Raw genomic sequence first — 20,000 nt, 5'->3', positions numbered from 1 at the left:
TGTTGTTTTTGTGTGGTCTGGGATTGTTGTTGTTGTTGTTGTTGTGTGGTCTGGGATTGTTGTTGTTGTTGTTGTTGTGTGGTCTGGGACTGTTGTTGTTGTTGTTGTGTGGTCTGGGATTGTTGTTGTTGTTGTTGTTGTGTGGTCTGGGATTGTTGTTGTTGTTGTGTGTGGTCTGGGATTGTTGTTGTTGTTGTTGTGTGGTCTGGGATTGTTGTTGTTGTTGTGTGTGGTCTGGGATTGTTGTTGTTGTTGTTGTTGTGTGGTCTGGGACTGTTGTTGTTGTTGTGTGGTCTGGGATTGTTGTTGTTGTTGTGTGGTCTGGGATTGTTGTTGTTGTTGTTGTGTGGTCTGGGACTGTTGTTGTTGTTGTGTGGTCTGGGATTGTTGTTGTTGTTGTGTGTGGTCTGGGATTGTTGTTGTTGTTGTTGTGTGGTCTGGGATTGTTGTTGTTGTGTGGTCTGGGATTGTTGTTGTTGTTGTTGTGTGGTCTGGGATTGTTGTTGTTGTTGTGTGGTCTGGGATTGTTGTTGTTGTGTGTGTGGTCTGGGATTGTTGTTGTTGTGTGTGTGGTCTGGGATTGTTGTTGTTGTTGTGTGGTCTGGGATTGTTGTTGTTGTTGTGTGGTCTGGGATTGTTGTTGTTGTTGTGTGTGGTCTGGGATTGTTGTTGTTGTTGTTGTGTGTGGTCTGGGATTGTTGTTGTTGTGTGTGTGGTCTGGGATTGTTGTTGTTGTTGTGTGTGGTCTGGGATTGTTGTTGTTGTTGTTGTGGGGTCTGGGACTGTTGTTGTTGTTGTGTGGTCTGGGATTGTTGTTGTTGTTGTGTGTGGTCTGGGATTGTTGTTGTTGTTGTTGTTGTTGTTCTTGTTGTTGTGTGTGGTCTGGGATTGTTGTTGTTGTTGTTGTGTGGTCTGGGATTGTTGTTGTTGTTGTTGTTGTGTGTGGTCTGGGACTGTTGTTGTTGTTGTTGTTGTGTGGTCTGGGATTGTTGTTGTTGTGTGTGTGGTCTGGGATTGTTGTTGTTGTGTGTGGTCTGGGATTGTTGTTGTTGTTGTTGTTTGGTCTGGGACTGTTGTTGTTGTGGTGTTTGTGTGGTCTGGGATTGTTGTTGTTGTGGTGTTTGTGTGGTCTGGGACTGTTGTTGTTGTGTGTGTGGTCTGGGATTGTTGTTGTTGTTGTGTGTGGTCTGGGATTGTTGTTGTTGTTGTTGTGTGGTCTGGGACTGTTGTTGTTGTTGTGTGGTCTGGGATTGTTGTTGTTGTTGTGTGTGGTCTGGGATTGTTGTTGTTGTTGTTGTTGTTGTGTGTGGTCTGGGATTGTTGTTGTTGTTGTGTGGTCTGGGATTGTTGTTGTTGTTGTTGTTGTTGTGTGTGGTCTGGGACTGTTGTTGTTGTTGTTGTGTGGTCTGGGATTGTTGTTGTTGTGTGTGTGGTCTGGGATTGTTGTTGTTGTGTGTGGTCTGGGATTGTTGTTGTTGTTGTTGTTTGGTCTGGGACTGTTGTTGTTGTGGTGTTTGTGTGGTCTGGGATTGTTGTTGTTGTGGTGTTTGTGTGGTCTGGGATTGTTGTTGTTGTTGTTGTGTGGTCTGGGATTGTTGTTGTTGTTGTTGTGTGGTCTGGGATTGTTGTTGTTGTGTTCTGGTGTTGTTGTTATTGTGTGTTGTGTGGTTTGGGATTGTTGTTGTTGTTGTGTGGTCTGGGATTGTTGTTGTTGTTGTTGTGGTGTTTGTGTGGTCTGGGACTGTTGTTGTTGTTCTGTGTGAGTGTGCACACGTGTGTGTGTGTGACATGTGTACACGTGTGTGTACACGTGTGTGTGCACGCACGTGTGTGACTGTGTGTGTGTGACGTGGCCTCAAGGTGCACATGGCCTGGCACAAGCGTCGTGGTGACGTCACCGCCACTTAGTGGCGAATGGAGGTTGTTGTCTGTGTGTGTCTGTGTGTGTGTGTCTGTGTGTCTGTGTGTGTGTGTGTCTGTGTGTGTGTGTGTGTGTATGTGTGTGTGTCTGTCTGTGTGTGTGTCTGTGTGTGTGTCTGTGTGTGTGTGTGTATGTGTGTGTGTCTGTGTGTGTGCATGTCTGTGTGTGTCTGTATGTGTCTGTGTGTATGTCTGTGTGTGTGTGTCTGTGTGTGTGTCTGTGTGTGTGTCTGTGTGTGTGTGTCTGTGTGTGTGTCTGTGTCTGTCTGTATGTGTCTGTGTGTGTCTGTGTGTGTGTCTGGGGAGCGGTGGTGTAGCGGTTAGCGCGCTGCACTACGAACCTGGCGACCCAGGTTCGATTCCCGCTCACGGCAAACACCTGGTGAGGTGTGTAAACATCGCTGCTAGGGAGACAAAGGCGGTCGGGCGTGGTGCTGGCCACCCACCCCCTCGTGTACCGTTCCGGCCTTCATAGGTGCTCGCTAACAGCACTTGCCCCTACAGTCTGTTAAGGCTATATGGGGGATCTTTGTTTGATCTTTGTGTCTGTGTGTCTGTGTCTGTGTGTGAGTGTCTGTGTGTGTCGTGTGCTTTGTCGTTGACACGTGATATATGGGCAATTTGCTTATCTGCGTTGTCACAGACACACACACAGACAAAGATCCCCCGTGTAGCCTGTAACACGCTGTTGGGGCAAGTGCTGTTAGCGAGCAGCGCCTATGAAGGCTACCAGCACTGTGGCACACGAGGGGGTGGGTGGCCAGCACCACCCCCGGCCGCCTTTGTCTCCCCAGTGGCGATGTTCACTACACACCGCTATACCAGTTACTCATTTGAAGTCCTGCAGAACCTGTCCAGTGGTCCAGACTGTTGTTATGATGTCATATAGGGCAGTCTGTGCATAAACGCCACCCTCCCTCAGCATTTCGCTTGGGAGATCATCTCTGCCCGGTGCCTTTCCTGGTCTCAGACTCTGGATCGCCTTCAGTACTTCCTCAACAGATGGCACCTCAGCCAGCCACTCACAGGGGGTGACTTCTTCTTCCAATATTTGAGGCACCGCAGCCTCAGCAGGGTCATCCCCACTTTGTCCCATGATGTTTTCCATGTCGAAGGATTTCCCCTCCCACACACACACAATCACACACACACAAGCACGCATACACGCACTGACTGAGATGGCTGGCAGGTGAGTTGGTGGATGAGTGAGTGGATGAGTGGGTGAGTGAGTGGGTGGATGAGTGGGTGGATGAGTGGGTGAGAGAGTGAGTGGGTGAGTGAGTGAGTGGGTGGATGAGTTGGTGAGTGAGTGAGTGGGTGAAAGAGTGAGTGGGTAAGTGGGTGAGTGAGTCGGTGAGTGAGTGAATGGGTGATAGAGTGAGTGGGTGAGTGAGTGGATGAGTGAGTGGGTGAGAGAGTGAGTGGGTTAGTGGATGAGTGGGTGAGTGATTAAGTGAGTGGGTGAGTGGGTGACTGAGTAGGCGAGTGAGTGAGTGAGTGGGTGAGAGGGTGAGTGGGTGGGTGAGTGAGTGAGTGGGTGAGTGAGTGAGTGGGTGGATGAGTAGGTGAGAGAGTGAGTGAGTGAGTGGGTGGATGAGTCGGTGAGTGAGTGAATGGGCGATAGAATGAGTGAGTGAGTGGATGAGTGGGTGAGTGAGTGAGTGGGTGAGAGAGTGAGTGGGTGGGTGAGTGAGTGAGTGAGTGGGTGAGTGAGTGGGTGAGTGAGTGGGTGGGTGAGTGGGTGAGTGGGTGAGTGAGAGAGTGAGTGGGTGGGTGAGTGAATGGGTGTGTGAGTGGATGAGTGGGTGAGTGAGTGGCATGATCGAGATAAGAGAAAGACTGATGCTGCTTGGGTGGATGTGAAATCCGAGTGGACTTGCCGATACCTGGAACCAGCGGTGTCAAGATCGGCCTCTGTGAAGGAGGAGGCTCGTGAAGGACGCTGCTGGGCAGTAGAAGGCAGTTGCTCACAACAACGAGTGGAGCGCCGTGCGGATAAAGCACAGCAAGTTGGCACATTCGGGGGGGCACAGGTGGTGCATCAGCCAGTCGTCTCAGTCAGTTGACCCATTGGCACCTGCTGGGTCTGTCCCCGTGACCTCCCCGTGCACCTAGCCTGGCACAGTAGGGGGGTACAGCTGGTGGTGCATCAGCCAGTCGTCTCAGTCAGTTGACCCATGGCACCTGCTGGGTCTGTCCCGTGACCTCCTCGTGCACCTAGCCTGGCACAGTAGGGGGGTACAGCTGGTGGTGCATCTACCGGTCATCTCAGTCAGCCAACCCATGGCACCTGCTGAGTCTGTCACGTGACCTCCTCCTGCACCTAGCCTGGCACAGTAGGGGGCACAGGTGGTGCATCTACCGGTCATCTCAGTCGGTCAACCCGTGGCACCTGCTGGGTCTGTCCCGTGACCTCCTCGTGCACCTAGCCTGGCACAGTAGGCGGGTACAGCTGGTGGTACATCTACCGGTCATCTCAGTTAGTTGACCCATGGCACCTGCTGGGTCTGTCCCGTGAACTCCCCGTGCACTTAGCCTGGCACAGTAGGGGGTACAGCTGGTGGTGCATCTACCGGTCATCTCAGTCGGCCAACCCGTGGCACCTGCTGGGTCTGTCACGTGACCTCCTCCTGCACCTAGCCTGGCACGGATTGGACAATAGCCGGACAAATAAACGTTTTGACGAAGTGTGACTCTCGTGTCCCCGTGTCTACCCTCTTTGTCTCTCCCCCCACCTGTCCCCCGTGTCCCCCACCTGTCCCCCGTGTCCCCCTTGTCCCCCCGTGTCTCCCCGTGTCCCCCTTGTCCCCCCCCCCGTGTCCCCCACCTTTCCCCCGTGTCCCCCCTCCCCCGTGTCCCCGACCTGTCCCCCGTGTCTCCCCGTGTCCCCCCGTGTCCCCCACCTGTCCCCCGTGCCCCCCACCTGTCCCCCCGTGTCCCCCTTGTCCCCCCCCCGTGTCCCCCACCCCCCGTGCCCCCCACCTGTCCCCCGTGTCCCCCCGTGTCCCCCTTGTCCCCCCCCCCGTGTCCCCCCGTGTCTCCCCGTGTCCCCCCGTGTCCCCCACCTGTCCCCCGTGTCTCCTCGTGTCTCCCCGTGTTCCCCGTGCCCCCCCCGTGCCCCCCCCCCCGTGTCCCCGACCTGTCCCTCGTGTCTCCCCGTGCCCCCCACCTGTACCCCGTGTCCCCCCCGTGTCCCCCCGTGTCTCCCCGTGCCCCCCCCCGTGTCCCCCACCTGTCCCCCGTGTCCCCCCCGTGTCCTCCCCGTGTCCCCCTTGTCCCCCCCCCCGTGTCCCCCACCTGTCCCCCGTGTCCCCCCCGTGTCTCCCCGTGTCCCCCCCGTGTCCCCCCCGTGTCCCCCCCGTGTCTCCCCGTGTCTCCCCGTGTCTCCCCCGTGTCTCAGTCCGGGAGCCGGGTGATCCTCGTGGGCCCGGGTCACCCCGCGTCTCTCCTGGAGTCTCAGAGGTTCCCCGACAACAAGATCGTCTCCTCCAAGGTGAGTCACCTGGTGCCGTGGCGCTGCGGTGTGTGGGGTCAACATCGCCCCTGGGGAGAGACAAAGGCGGCCGGGCGTGGTGCTGGCCACCCACCCCCCTCGTGTGCCCACAGTGCCGGTAGCCTTCATAGGTTCTGCTACTCGCTACTCACAGCACTTGCCCCTACAGCCTGCTAGAGGCTACACGGGGGACCTTTGTCTGTGTGTCTACCTTCACAGGCGCTCCTGCTACTCGCTACTCACAGCACTTGCCCCTACAGCCTGTTAGAGGCTACACGGGGGACCTTTGTCTGTCTACCTTCATAGGCGCTGCTGTTACTCGCTACTAACAGCACTTGCCCCTACAGCCTGTTAGAGGCTACACGGGGGACCTTTGTCTCTGTGTGTATGCGCGTGTGCATCTGTGTGTGTGTGTGTCTTTGTGTGTGTGTGTGCGTGTGTGTATGCATGTGTGTGTGCGTCTGTGTGCGTGTATGTGTGCGTGTGTCTGTGTGCGTGGTGTGTGCGTCTGTGTGCGTGTGTGTGTGTATGTGTGCGTGTGTCTGTGTGTGTGTGTGCAGTACACTCCCTGGAATTTCATCCCCAAGAATCTGTTTGAGCAGTTCCGACGAATCGGCAATTTCTACTTCCTCATGATCTTCTTGGTGCAGGTCAGACGCAGGCACGGACACGCACACACACGCACACACACGCACACACACGCACCACCTGTGCCCCCTACTGTGCCAACTCGCTGTGCTTTAGCCACCCCGGCGCTCTGCTCGTTGTTGCTGGAGGGCGACTGCCTCCAACTGCCCAGTAGCATCCTTCACGAGCCTCCTCCACAGAGGCCGATCTTGACACCGCTGGTACCGGTCATCGGCAAGTCCACTCAGCTCCACATCCTCCTGTACCACATCACTCCATCTCTTCTCTGGCCCGTGCCGCGCCCGTTTAGCCTCCTTAATCCGGCCGAACAAACGCTGTTTAGGCATGCGGTGGCTGGGCATGCGGGCTACATGACCCAGCCAACGCAGCCTTGCTTGCCAGAGGAGCTCACCGATGGGACTTTGTCCACAAGGATTTGTGGCCTCATATAATCCAGCCTGGTTAAACCCAGGATTGATCGTAGGCAGGCCAGCCTAAATGTTTCTAACCGGCGAAGATGCTCATTCAGGGGGGTCCACGTTGCGCAAGCGTAGAGAAGGGAGGGAATGACTGTGGCCGAGAAGACCTGAAGCTTCGTGCGGATTGATAGACCAGGTAGCTTCCCACACAGCGTTACGCAATCGATGAAAAGATAATGCCGCTCGATTGATTCGGAGTGAGACCTCTGCTGTTAAACCAGAGCCATGAGCACACTGCCCAGGTATGGGAACTCTCCACTCTCTCCACAACTGCCCCATCACCGATTGGGAGTTGTGGGGGTGGAGTGTCCGATGGCGCAAAATACCCAGGCAGGTGCTTAGTTTTGGTGGAGCTGATGGTAAGGCCCCACCTCTTAGTGGCAAGCTCCAGGTTCAGCAGCAGCGCCTCCAACTCTTCCTCTGAGTGAGCAGCAATTACCAGGTCATCGGCATACATAACGTGGTTGACCAATAGGGAGCCATTCCTTAACTGCACTCGGGCATCGATCAGCCTCCGATTGTATCTGTACCAGATGGAAATTCCTCAGGTACAACCCATTGAAGGCTTCACGAACTACGTTGTCGATAAAGATGTTAAATAATGTTGGAGCCAGAGGACATCCCTGTCGCACCTCAAGGTGAACAGGAATGGCTCCGACTCCCAGCCACGTAGTTTTACCCGGGCCCGCTCACCATCATGAAGGTCCTTAATCATCATGAGCAGAGGGTCAGGGACTCCGAAAGCACGAAGAACAACCCAGAGCCCAGGCCTACTGATTGTATCATAGGGCTTGACCAGGTCACACACGCACACACAGACACACAGACACACAGACACACGCACGCGCACGCATTAACCACACACGTGGTACTGTGTGTGGTGAACATGCAAACACAGACTCGGCTCTGATGATGATATTTGATGCGTTGTCTTTGTAAACTGATTGGCCTCTACCAGAGACATCAGCCCGGAGGACGCCAAACGGCGACCAGCACAAGGGCAATGCCACTATCAGAGTAAAGAGAGCTCGGGGCGATGAGGCAATGCCACGCATCGGAGCATTTGTAGCTGTGGTTGAGCAACTATATCATTGGAGGGGGGGGGGGGGGTGGCTACCTTTTTGCCAGTCTCAATTTATTAAAAATAATCATGGAGGTGTTTTACCCTTTCTGGCGGCGATAAGATAGCAGCTCTGCTAAGATGTTCAAACGGCAAACGGAGTCCTTTTGCGAGGTATAAGGTTGCTGCGTTGACCACTCACGTATTACTTGTGATGGAAAGGCATCCCATGATAAAGCTAGAATTGCATTGCCCTTGTCCTGTTCGCCGTTTGGTGTTCTGTGGTCTGACACTCATGGTGAGACTTGGCCGTAGAGAAGGCGGCCGCTGCCTTTGGTGTAGGACAATCACTTTGTTGTTGTTCTTCCCCGGCACCTCCGATTAGCAAGGTTGGCTACGTACATACAGTACGTACACAGAGAGCCACAGACTCACACAGAGAGCCACAGACTCACGCAGAGACCCACAGACTCACACAGAGAGCCATAGACTCACACAGAGAGCTACAGACGCACACAGAGACCCATAGACTCACACAGAGAGCCACAGACTCACACAGAGAGCCACAGACTCACACAGAGAGCCACAGACTCACGCAGTGAACCACAGACTCACACAGAGACCCACAGTCGCACACAGAGACCCACAGACTCACACAGAGAGTCACAGACTCACACAGAGAGCCATAGACCTCACACAGAGAGTCACAGACTCACACAGAGAGCCACAGACTCACACAGAGACCCACAGACTCACGCAGATAGCCAGAAACTCACACAGAGAGCCATAGACTCACACGGAGAGCTACAGACTCACGCAGATAGCCACAAACTCACACAGAGAGCCATAGACTCACACAGAGAGCTACAGACTCACACAGAGAGCCACATACTCTCACAGAGACCCACAAACTCACACAGAGAGCCACAGACTCACACAGAGAGTCACAGACTCACACAGAGAGCCACAGACTCACACAGAGAGCCACAGACTCACACAGAGACCCACAGACTCACGCAGATAGCCACAAACTCACACAGAGAGCCATAGACTCACACAGAGACCCACAGACTCACACAGAGAGCCACAGACTCACACAGAGAGCCATAGACTCACACAGAGAGCCACATACTCTCACAGAGACCCAAAGACTCACACAGAGACCCACAGACTCACACAGAGACCCACAAACTCACACAGAGAGCCACAGACTCACGCAGAGAACCACAGACTCACACAGAGACCCACAGACGCCCACAGAGACCCATAGACTCACACAGAGAGCCACAGACTCACGCAGATAGCCACAAACTCACACAGAGAGCCATAGACTCACACAGAGCCATAGACTCACACAGAGAGCCACAGACTCACGCAGAGAACCACAGACTCACACAGAGACCCACAGACGCACACAGAGACCCATAGACTCACACAGAGAGTCACAGACTCACACAGAGAGCCACAGACGTACACAGAGAGCCACAGACTCACACAGGGAGTCACAGACTCACACAGAGAGCCACAGACTCACGCAGATAGCCACAAACTCACACAGAGAGCCATAGACTCACACAGAGAGCTACAGACTCACACAGAGACCCACAGACTCACACAGAGAGCCACAGACTCACACAGAGACCCACAGACTCACACAGAGACCTACAGACTCACACAGAGACCCACAAACTCACACAGAGAGCCACAGACTCACACAGAGACCCACAGACTCACACAGAGAGCCACAGACTCACACAGAGACCCACAGACTCACACAGAGACCTACAGACTCACACAGAGACCCACAAACTCACACAGAGAGCCACAGACTCACACAGAGACCCACAGACTCACACAGAGAGCCACAGACTCACATAGAGACCCACATACTTACACAGAGAGCCACAGACTCACACAGAGACCCACAGACTCACACAGAGACCCACAGACTCACACAGAGACCCACAAACTCACACAGAGAGCCACAGACTCACACAGAGACCCACAGACTCACAGAGAGCCACAGACTCACATAGAGACCCACATACTTACACAGAGACCCACAGACTCACACAGACACCCACAGACTCACACAGTGACCCACAGACTCACACAGAGACCCACAGACTCACACAGAGACCCACAAACTCACACAGAGCACACCATAGACTCATATAAATTGAAAAATTAATCTCTTTAGAACGTTTTTGTGTTGAGTTTGCGGCCCTAGGTCATCGGATTCTTACAGCATGGATACCATATTCTGATCTGGTTCTGATCTGGTGAGCACGCTTGGCTGCAGACGGTGTGAAAGAAGTTCTACTTACATCCTGACTTACCCCCTTGTACCCCCAACTCCCTCCCCCTTCCACTCCCCCCTCACCCCACTCCCTCCCCCCTCCCCCCCTCCCCCTCCTCCCACTACCCCCCCCTCTCCCCACTCCCCCCACTCCCATTCCCCCCCCTCCCCACTCTCCCCCCACTCCCCCCCCCCCCTCCCCCCCACTCCCCCTTCCCCCCCCCCCACTCTCCCCTCGCCCCTCCCCTATCCCCTCTCCCCCTTCCCCCCTCCCCTCTACCCTCTCCCCCCTCCCCCCTCCCCTCTTTCCTTCCCCCCTCCCCTCTCCCCCCTCCCCTCTACCCTCTCCCCCCCCTCCCTCTCCCTCCTCCCCTCTCCCCCTCCCCCTCCCTCCTCCCCTCTCCCCCTCCCCTCTACCCCCCCCCTCCCCTTCTCCCCCTCTCCCCCTCCCCCCCTCCCCACTCCCCTCTCCCCCTCTCCCCCTCCCCCCCTCCCCCACTCCCCACTCCCCTCTCCCCCCTCCCCTCTTCCCCCTCCCCTCTCCCCACTCCCCCCACTCCCCCTTCCCCTCCTCCCACTCCGCCCTCCCCTCTCCCCCTCCCCTCTCCCCACTCCCATTCCCCCCCCTCCCCCCCACTCCCCCTTCCCCCCTCCCCTATTTTCCTTCCCCCCTCCCCACTCCCTCTCCCCACTCCCCCCCTCCCCCTTCTCTCCCCCCTCTCCCCACTCCCCTCTCCCCACTCCCCCTTCCCCCCCTCCCCACTCCCCTCTCCCCACTCCCCCCCTCCCCCCTTCTCCCCCCCCTCTCCCCCCTCCCTTCTCTCTCTCCCCCCCTCCCCTCTCCCCCCCTCCCTCTCCCCCCTCCCCCTCCCCTCTCCCCCCTCCCTTCTCTCCCCCCTCTTCCCCCTCCCTTCTCTCTCTCCCCCCTCCCCACTCCCCTCTCCCCCTCTCCCCACTCCCCTCTCCCCCCTCCCCTCTCCCCCCTCCCCATTCCCCTCCCCCCCCCTCCCTTCTCTCCCCCTCTCCCCCCTCCCTTCTCTCTCTCCCCCCTCCCCTCTCCCCTCTCCCCCCTCCCCCTCCCCCCCTCCCCACTCCCCTCTCCCCTCTCCCCCCTCCCCCTCCCCCCCCTCCCCACTCCCCCCTCCCCTCTCCCCTCTCCCCCCTCCCTTCTCTCCCCCTCTCCCCCCTCCCTTCTCTCTCTCCCCCCCCTCCCCTCTCCCCCCTCCCCTGTCCCAATCCCCCCCCCTCCCCCCTCTCCTATCCCCCCTCCCCACTCCTCTCTCCCAACTCCCCTCTCCCCCCTCCCCCCTCCCCCTCCCCCCCTCCCCACTCCCCTCTCCCCTCTCCCCCCTCCCCCCCTCCCCACTCCCCCCTCCCCTCTCCCCTCTCCCCCCTCCCTTCTCTCCCCCTCTCCCCCCTCCCTTCTCTCTCTCCCCCCTCCCCTCTCCCCCCCTCCCCTGTCCCATCCCCCCCCTCCCCCCTCTCCTATCCCCCCTCCCACTCCTCTCTCCCAACTCCCCTCTCCCCCCTCCCCCATCCCCCCTCTCCCCCCCTCCCTTCTCTCCCCCTCTCCCCCCTCCCCTCTCCCCTCTCTCCCTCCCCCCCCTGCCCCCCCCCCTCCAGGTCGTCATCGACTCCCCAACCAGCCCAGCCACCAGCGGCCTCCCGCTTCTCTTCGTTATCGCGGTGACGGCCGTCAAGCAGGTGGGGGGGGGCGCACACAGACACAGGCAAAGGTCTCCCAGGTAGCCTCAACAGCCTGTAGGGGGGCAAGTGCTGTTAGTAGCGAGTAGCAGCAGCACCTGTGAAGGTATACACAGACAAAGGTCCCCCAGGTAGCCTCAACAGGCTGTCGGGGGGCAAGTGCTGTGAGTAGCGAGTAGCAGCAGCACCTGTGAAGGTAGACACAGACAAAGGTCCCCCGTGTAGCCTCTAACAGGCTGTAGGGCAAGTGCTGTTTGCGAGCACCACCTGTGAAGGCTACCGGCACTGTGGCACACGAGGGGGTGGGGGGGCCAGCAACCACGCCCGGCCGTCTTTGTCTCTCCCTAGTGACGATGTTGACTACACACCGCACCAGATAGAAACTTGAGAGCACACACACAACACAGACACACACACACAGACACACACAGACACACACACACAGACACACACACACAGACACACACACATACACACAGACACACACACAGACAACAACAACCGCCATTCGCCACTTAGTGGCGGTGACGTCACCACGACGCTTGTGCCAGGCCAAGTGCACCTTGAGGCCACGTGAAGTGTCGAACGCCCGCTGGCAGGAGGTCCACGGGGCAGACCCAGCAGGTGCCACGGGGTCGACTGACCGAGATGACCGAGATGACTGCTGGCTGATGCACCACCTGTGCCCCCTACTGTACCAACTTGCTGTGCTTTACCCACCCGGCGCTCCGCACGTTGTTGTGAGCGTCGCTCCTCCGCCCTCCGTTGTTGTTGGAGGGCGACTGCACACACAGACACACACACACACGGAGACACAGACAAAGATCCCCCGGGTAGCCTTGACATACTGTTGGGGGCAAGTGCTGTTGAACACAGCCATGACACACACACGGACCCAACGCACGTGCACAGACAAACAAGCCTCAGCCTGTGCGCCTCGGCGCTGTGCCAGGCTAGGTGCACCTTGAGGCCAAGCGAAGCGTGGAAGGCTCTTGCTGCTGGCAGGAGGTCACGGGACAGACCCAGCAGGTGCCATGGGTTGACTGCTGTGCCAGGCTAGGTGCAGGAGGAGGTCACGGGACAGACCCAGCAGGTGCCATGGGTTGACCGGCTGAGATGGCTGGCAGATGCCACCAGCTGTAACCCCCTACTGTGCCAGGCTAGGTGCAGGAGGAGGTCATGGGGCAGACCCTGCAGGAGCCATGGGTTGACCGGCTGAGATGGCTGGCAGATGCCACCAGCTGTAACCCCCTACTGTGCCAGGCTAGGTGCAGGAGGAGGTCACGGGGCAGACCCAGCAGGTGCCATGGGTTGACAGCTGTGCCAGGCTAGGTGCAGGAGGAGGTCACGGGGCAGACCCAGCAGGTGCCATGGGTTGACTGACTGAGATGACCGGCAGATGCACCACCAGCTGTAACCCCCCCTACTGCACCAGGCCTTGGTGATCAGGCTTAGTGACCAAGCCCAAGTCCTCTCTTTTGGTGTGGCTCCACTGCTCGCTAAACCCTCTCTAACCCCCTCTCTCCCACCCCCCCACCTCCCCCCCCCCACCTTTCTCCCCTCCCTCTCTCCCCCCCCCCTCTCTCCCACCCCCCCACCCTCCCCCCCCCCCACCTTTCTCTCCCCTCCCTCTCTCCCCCCCCCCCTCTCTCCCACCCCCCCACCTCCCCCCCCCCCCCACCTTTCTCCCCTCCCCTCTCTCCCCCCTCTCTCCCACCCCCCCACCACCTCTCTCCCTTCCCTCTCTACCCCCCCCTCTCCCTTCCCCTCTCACCCACCCACCTTTCTCCCCACCTCTCCCCCCCCACCCCCCCCCACCTCTCCCCTTCCCTCTCCCCCCCACCTCACTCCCCCCCCCCCCGTTGCTCCCCCCACCTCTCCCCTCCCCTCTCCCCCCCACCTCACTCCCCCTCTCCCCCCCTTTGCCCCCCCCACCTCTCCCCTCTCCCCCCCAACTCACTCCCCCTCTCCCCCCTTGTCCCCCCCCCCGTTGCCCCCCCCGACCTCTCCCCTTCCCTCTCCCCCCCACCTCCCCCCCCCCCCACCTCTCCCCTCCCCTCTCCCCCCCACCTCCCCCCCCCACCTCTCCCCTCCCCTCTCCCCCCCACCTCCCCCCCCCCACCTCTCCCCTCCCCTCTCCCCCCCACCTCCCCCCCCCCCACCTCTCCCCTCTCCCCCCCACCTCACTCCCCCCCGCTTTGCCCCCCCCCCCCAGCGCCACCGCAGGGCTACGAGGACTGGCGACGGCATCGCTCGGACGCCACCGTCAACGACGAGAGCGTGGAGCTCGTCGTGCGGGCAGCAGCCGCGGCGGCAGGCGGTGCTGGAGGTGGTGGTGGCGGTGGTGGTGGCGCTGGTGGTGGTGGTGGCGCTGGTGGTGTGGTGGTGGCGCTGGTGGTGGTGGCGTTGGTAGTGGCGCTGCTGGTGGTGGTGGCGCTGGTGGTGGCGTTGGCGGTGGTGGTGGCGGTGGCGCTGCTGCTGGTGGTGGCGCTGGTGGTGGCGGTGGCGGTGGCGTTGGTAGTGGCGCTGCTGGTGGTGGTCACGCTGGTGGTGGCGCTGGTGGTGGTGGTGGTGCTGGTGGTGGCGGCGCCCTCCGGACGTCGCGCTCGAGCGAGGTGCGCGTGGGCGACGTGGTCTGCGTGCGCCGCGACGGCACCTTCCCGTGCGACCTGCTGGTGCTGGCCACGTCGGGGCGCGCCGGCGGGGCCTGCCACGTCACCACGGCCAGCCTGGACGGGGAGAGCAACCTCAAGGTGTGTGGGCGCCTGTGTGTGTGTGTATGTGCGTGTGTGTGCGTGTACGCGTGCGTGTGTGCGTGTACGCGTGCGTGTGTGCGTGTACGCGTGCGTGTGTGCGTGTACGCATGTGTGAGCGTGTACGCGCGCGTGTGTGTGTGTACGCATGTGTGTGCGTGTACGCGTGCGTGTGTGCGTGTGTAGTAAGACCGAATTAGGTGCACACACACCCAACTTGGAGGCAACACTATTTATTAAACGGTAAATAATATAACACTCTACATGAGGTGGTGACCACCTTCCTCAACTCACTAACACTCTGGAACACGACACAGACTGGACCAGGCAGGCAACGGCCTGCCTGGCCCAGGACGACGACTCGGGACTTGACGACCGAAGATGTCTTCACCTTGGAGTACAGTACAACAGCAGCCTCGCTCTGCGTTCACACCACGCTTATATTTGGTTTGGCGTGGCTGGCTCCGCCCCGGCGTGGCTGGCTCTCTTCAGGCCACGCCTCCCTTCCCAGGACACGCCTCACTTCCCCCACCTCTGGGAGGGTCCGGATCCCTCCACCACGTGACCCCCCAGGCACCCCCTTGGGGCCCCCAGCCTTCGTACGGGCCGACACAGTAGTGACCTTTCTCTGTCACTACATCACCCCCCCCTGTATAAACACACAGCCGTCCCCGGCTGTAACACAACTGTGAAACATCGAAAAGGTGTGCCTCCGAACCAACAACATCAATAAATGACCGGCGACCGATAAGAAATACAATCACGTAATACATACAGAATCGACGAGGGTAAAAGGGAACCGCATAGAAAACGGGGAATTAACAACAATTATACATGAAAACTGGCTAACCTACTTACGCTCCAGCACAGCCCCCCCCCCCCCCCCCCCCGTTAGAATCACGCATGCAATGACAGTCACCCGTTAGCACCCCCGCCTTTCCGACGTGGCGTCACAACCAGTAGCACGCGTCGGCCATATCGGGGGGGGATTTCCATGTTACCACCCCACCGCCTTTCCGACGCGGCGTCACAACCAGCAGCACGCGTCGGCCATATCGGTGGGATTTTAACCCAGTCTCTCTCCAAGACTCGCATCGCAGCATATAGCTGTACCGACCAAGCCGAGACGACCCATCGTTCACTCACTGCACAACATGCACCCTAACAACTGAGGGATACAGTCTCAACGTAACAGGACAACTCCACCTGAACCTTACGAATCTCCAGCCCACTGTTTCAACGCACCTCGGAGTGTCTCACTCTCCGGGCCGTCAGGGCAAGCCATCAGACACAGCATGATGGGACCACACTCTCTGAGCCATGTGAGCGCACAGCCCACTTGGCTAGACAAGCCACGGAGTGTCTCGATCTCCGGGCTGTCAGGTCAAGCTGTCAGACAGCATGACGGGACCACACTCTCTGAGCCATGTGAGCGCACAGCCCACTTGGCTAGACAAGCCACGGAGTGTCTCGATCTCCGGGCTGTCAGGTCAAGCTGTCAGACAGCATGATGGGACCACAACGTTCATGTTAGACACGCAACACTCACTGGGCCATCCTGGTCAGGACCTGCGCCCCAAGATAGGTGACAGCCAGCAGCACAATTACAAATCCCTGGCAGCATGTCACCATCGCAATTTAACACCATCACAACACATACAATTTGAATTATGATCCCCCACAGAACTGATCCAATGCCGAACAGGTACGCACAATTTGTGACGATCCCGAATATTCAATGGTCACAACAATACACCTCACATCCCGTATCCGTACACATCATCTCCGAGACTCGCATTGCAGCATGCAGCTGTACCAACCGAGTGGAGAGAGCAACGCAATTTGACGGCAATTAACGGAAACGCACCCCTGATCCATATAGAACACAAGGAGCATTCCCGCACAAAAGACATCATCTGTGCAACAACGGACAGGAACCAACCAGCGAGTTTGAAACAAATCGAACCTGTCATTTCAAAATCTCCTTCAACATTAACCATGGGACTCAGGGCATTCGAATTTTGAGAGCAAAAAAACTATACACAAACCCCAAGAATCGCCAAATTGATTAATACAGTATATGCAGTATATGAAATTCGTACAGTGAATCATTTGGCGCAATGCTCCATCCAGTCCCCACATGGCAATACACACAATCAATACTCCAGACAATCCGTACATAGTAAATAATCACAAGCAAGTACCCAACAGTCCCTACACTGTTAACAATTCCAAGCAAAGCTCCATACGGTCTGTACCTTGGCAACAATGACGATCAAAGTTTCTTACAGTTACACGTGACAATCACGAGCGAAACTCCATACAGTATACACAATAACAATGGCGATTTCGCAACAAAACGATGTAACAACACGAGTCCTTAACACGGCAACCTACAACATATCAACGGAGCTCGGGACACCAACAACGAATTAATCATTAACTACACCCAGAAGATACCGATCTCGACGCCGTATTTAACCGTCCGCGAGGAACACAAAACCGGAGAGTCAAACTGAAAAAGTCCCTCCCAGCAGTGTCTCCAACGTCGAAACCCTCTCTTCAATCACGGGCCCCTCTCGCTCTCACCACCGATGCCCTCCCCCGCTCTTCTTACTTCAATGTGGGGAGGGAGGCCCGTAATCACAGGGCTGCAGCGGCGCGCCGCCAGGCCGGCGCAGCACACAAGGCGCAAAAGGCGGGAACGCCGCCATCGCGAAAACACTGCCGCGGTGAAAATGGCGGGAACGCCGCTGTGGGAAGTGCGGGAACGCCCACACGTTGAAATGGCGGGAACGCCGGCACGTTGAAGTGGCGGGAAACCCCCGGCATGGTGCAAATGGCGGGAACGCCGGCGCTGTGAAACTGGCGGGAACGCCGCCGCAGTGAAATGCAGGAACGCCGGCACCGCTGAAACGGCGCTAACGCCACAGCTGCGTCATCTTGCAATTTCGCCATCACTCACCACACCCGGCCACTCCCTTGCCACCAGCAGCTGGTCGAGTTGACGAGCGACGTCGCTCCAACTCGCCGTCGATGGCGATCAGCCCGGGCTCGCAGCCTCCTCCCATGCAGGCTGCAGTCGCCCATCCCCCGGGGCACATCACCGGGGCCCCAGACTCCGTGGTCGTCGCAGGGAGAGGCCAGGTGCAACCCACACCCTCCATCCGCACCTCCGGTTGGGTCTTGCACTTCGCTGCCAGCTTTTACACCATGGCAGCGAAGGGTACAGCTTCTTCAAATTAATCAGCGAAAGTTCGATGACCACTTCTACACCAAATGTAGTAGGTTCAAATTAGGTGCACACACACGCAACTTGGAGGCAACACTATTTATTAAACGGTAAATAATATAACACTCTACATGAGGTGGTGACCACCTTCCTCAACTCACTAACACTCTGGAACACGACACAGACTGGACCAGGCAGGCAACGGCCTGCCTGGCCCAGGACGACGACTCGGGACTTGACGACCGAAGATGTCTTCACCTTGGAGTACAGTACAACAGCAGCCTCGCTCTGCGTTCACACCACGCTTATATTTGGTTTGGCGTGGCTGGCTCCGCCCCGGCGTGGCTGGCTCTCTTCAGGCCACGCCTCCCTTCCCAGGACACGCCTCACTTCCCCCACCTCTGGGAGGGTCCGGATCCCTCCACCACGTGACCCCCCAGGCACCCCCTTGGGGCCCCCAGCCTTCGTACGGGCCGACACAGTAGTGACCTTTCTCTGTCACTACACGTGTACATATGTGTGTGCGTGTACGCGTGCGTGTGTGCGTGTACATATGTGTGTGCGTGTACGCGTGCGTGTGTGCGTGTACGCATGTGTGTGCGTGTACGCGTGCGTGTGTGCGTGTACATATGTGTGTGCGTGTACGCGTGCGTGTGTGCGTGTACGCATGTGTGTGCGTGTACGCGTGCGTGTGTGCGTGTACGCCTGTGTGTGCGTGTACGCATGTGTGAGCATGTAAATATGGTGTGTGTGCGTGTACATATGGTGTGTGTGCGTGTACATATGGTGTGTGTGCGTGTGTACGCGTGCGTGTGTGCGTGTACGCCTGTGTGAGCGTGTACATATGTGTAAGCGTGTACGCGTGTGCGTGTGTGTGTGTGTGCGTGCGTGTGTGTGGTAGTGTAGCAGTTAGCGCGCTGCGCTATGAACCTGGCGACCCGGGTTCGATTCCCGCTCACGGCCAACACCGGTGACGATTATCTGAACCGGTCGGGGGCCTCCCCTAGGTCGACTCAGCCTTAAATGAGTACCTGGTGCGGTGTGTAAACATCGCCACTGGGGAGACAAAGGCGGTCGGGCGTGGTGCTGGCCACTCACCCCCTCGTGTGCCGTGCCGGCCTTTATAGGTGCTCGCTAACAGCACTTGTCCCTACAGTCTGTTAAGGCTACACGGGGGATCTTTGATCTTTGTGTGGTGCATCAGCCACTCGTCTCAGTCAGTCGACCTGTGGCACCCGGGTCTGCCCCGTGACCTCCTGCCGGCGGGCGTTCGACACTTCACGTGGCCTCAAGGTGCACATGGCCTGGCACAAGCGTCGTGGTGACGTCACCGCCACTTAGTGGCGAATGGCGGTTGTTGTTGTTGGAGTGTGTACGTGTGCATATGTGTACGCCTGTGTGAATGTGTGTCCGGCAAAAACAACCCCTTACCTCCTCGTGGAGCGGGACAGCAACGCTGTGGTGTATTAAGCTTGTGCCGGAGGCCCCGGGGAGACAGGCGTCTATGACTTATCTTGGCCAAACCCCATTTGGTGGAGCCAGGAGACTGAATCTTTACCCTCGGGGCTTCTCCATAAACAGCAAAAAGCCACTTCGGATGGCCACGTGGAATGTTCCAACGCTCACTGCGGAGGAGAGGCTGCCACTCCTCTGTCGGGAGCTGGACCGGTACCGCCTGGATCTCTGTGGCATTCAGGTGGTCCGCTGGACCGGCTCTGGCTCCTGCCACCATCAGGGGTGGGCAGTCCTCTACTCGGGGGAGGAGACTACCCACTAACAAATGACTGAAGGAGGCGTGGGAGCATGGTGGTGAGGTGTGGGAAGCTGCCCAGGCTACTTGGGGCTCACCTTCCCATCAACCAAAGGCGAGGAGTGGTTGTCGCGACTTATGCCCCCACCGAAGATGAATATCCGTAGAGGGATGCAGGCAAGGCCGATGAGTCAGATGCCTTCTATGACCTCCTGTCACAGGTGCTGGCTAAAGTGGCCTCTCGGGATAGAGTCATCTTGTTGGGTGACTTCAATGCCCGAGTTGGTCATGATGCTAGCACTGGTCTGGAGTGATTGGAGGGCATGGGCCAGATCAGCTCAATAACAACGGTAGGACACTGCTAGATTTTTGTGCAGCCCATGGGCTTGTAATCGGCGCATCCACACAACATCATAGATGCATGCCGGGTCCAAGCAAGAACATCTGCTGGACTGCATAGTGACGGACCAGCGGATGCGAGCCCATGTCCTTGACACCAGGACCTACCGTGGAGCTGATCTGCCCGCTGACCCTCGACTTGTCATCTGTAAGATGCGCCTGCCATTCTTCCACTCCGATGGTGGGTGTACACTCAGGACACCATTCCAACCTAAAGTGGCCTGGTCTCAGTTAGCTGACGAAAGTTGCAAGCGACAATTTCATCATCGCTTGCGGCTGGGGTT

General features: G+C 58.0%; 1 protein-coding gene across 1 annotated transcript in view; it reads left to right on the top strand.

The window, feature by feature from the left end:
• The window catches only part of LOC144952388 (phospholipid-transporting ATPase IF-like), a 130,739-nt gene that overhangs the window by 37,313 nt on the left and 73,426 nt on the right, over positions 1-20,000 (top strand). The window contains 5 exon segments of the mRNA XM_078882780.1: positions 5,321-5,413; positions 5,974-6,063; positions 11,502-11,582; positions 13,809-13,878; positions 14,127-14,335. Coding sequence (XP_078738906.1) covers positions 5,321-5,413; positions 5,974-6,063; positions 11,502-11,582; positions 13,809-13,878; positions 14,127-14,335 — 543 coding nt within the window.

The sequence above is a fragment of the Lampetra fluviatilis genome, chromosome 67 (genome assembly GCF_964198595.1).
Source record: "Lampetra fluviatilis chromosome 67, kcLamFluv1.1, whole genome shotgun sequence".
Lineage (NCBI taxonomy): Eukaryota > Metazoa > Chordata > Hyperoartia > Petromyzontiformes > Petromyzontidae > Lampetra > Lampetra fluviatilis.
The sequence above is the reverse complement of the archived record's forward strand: the minus strand, read 5'-3'. Positions and strand labels throughout refer to the sequence as shown.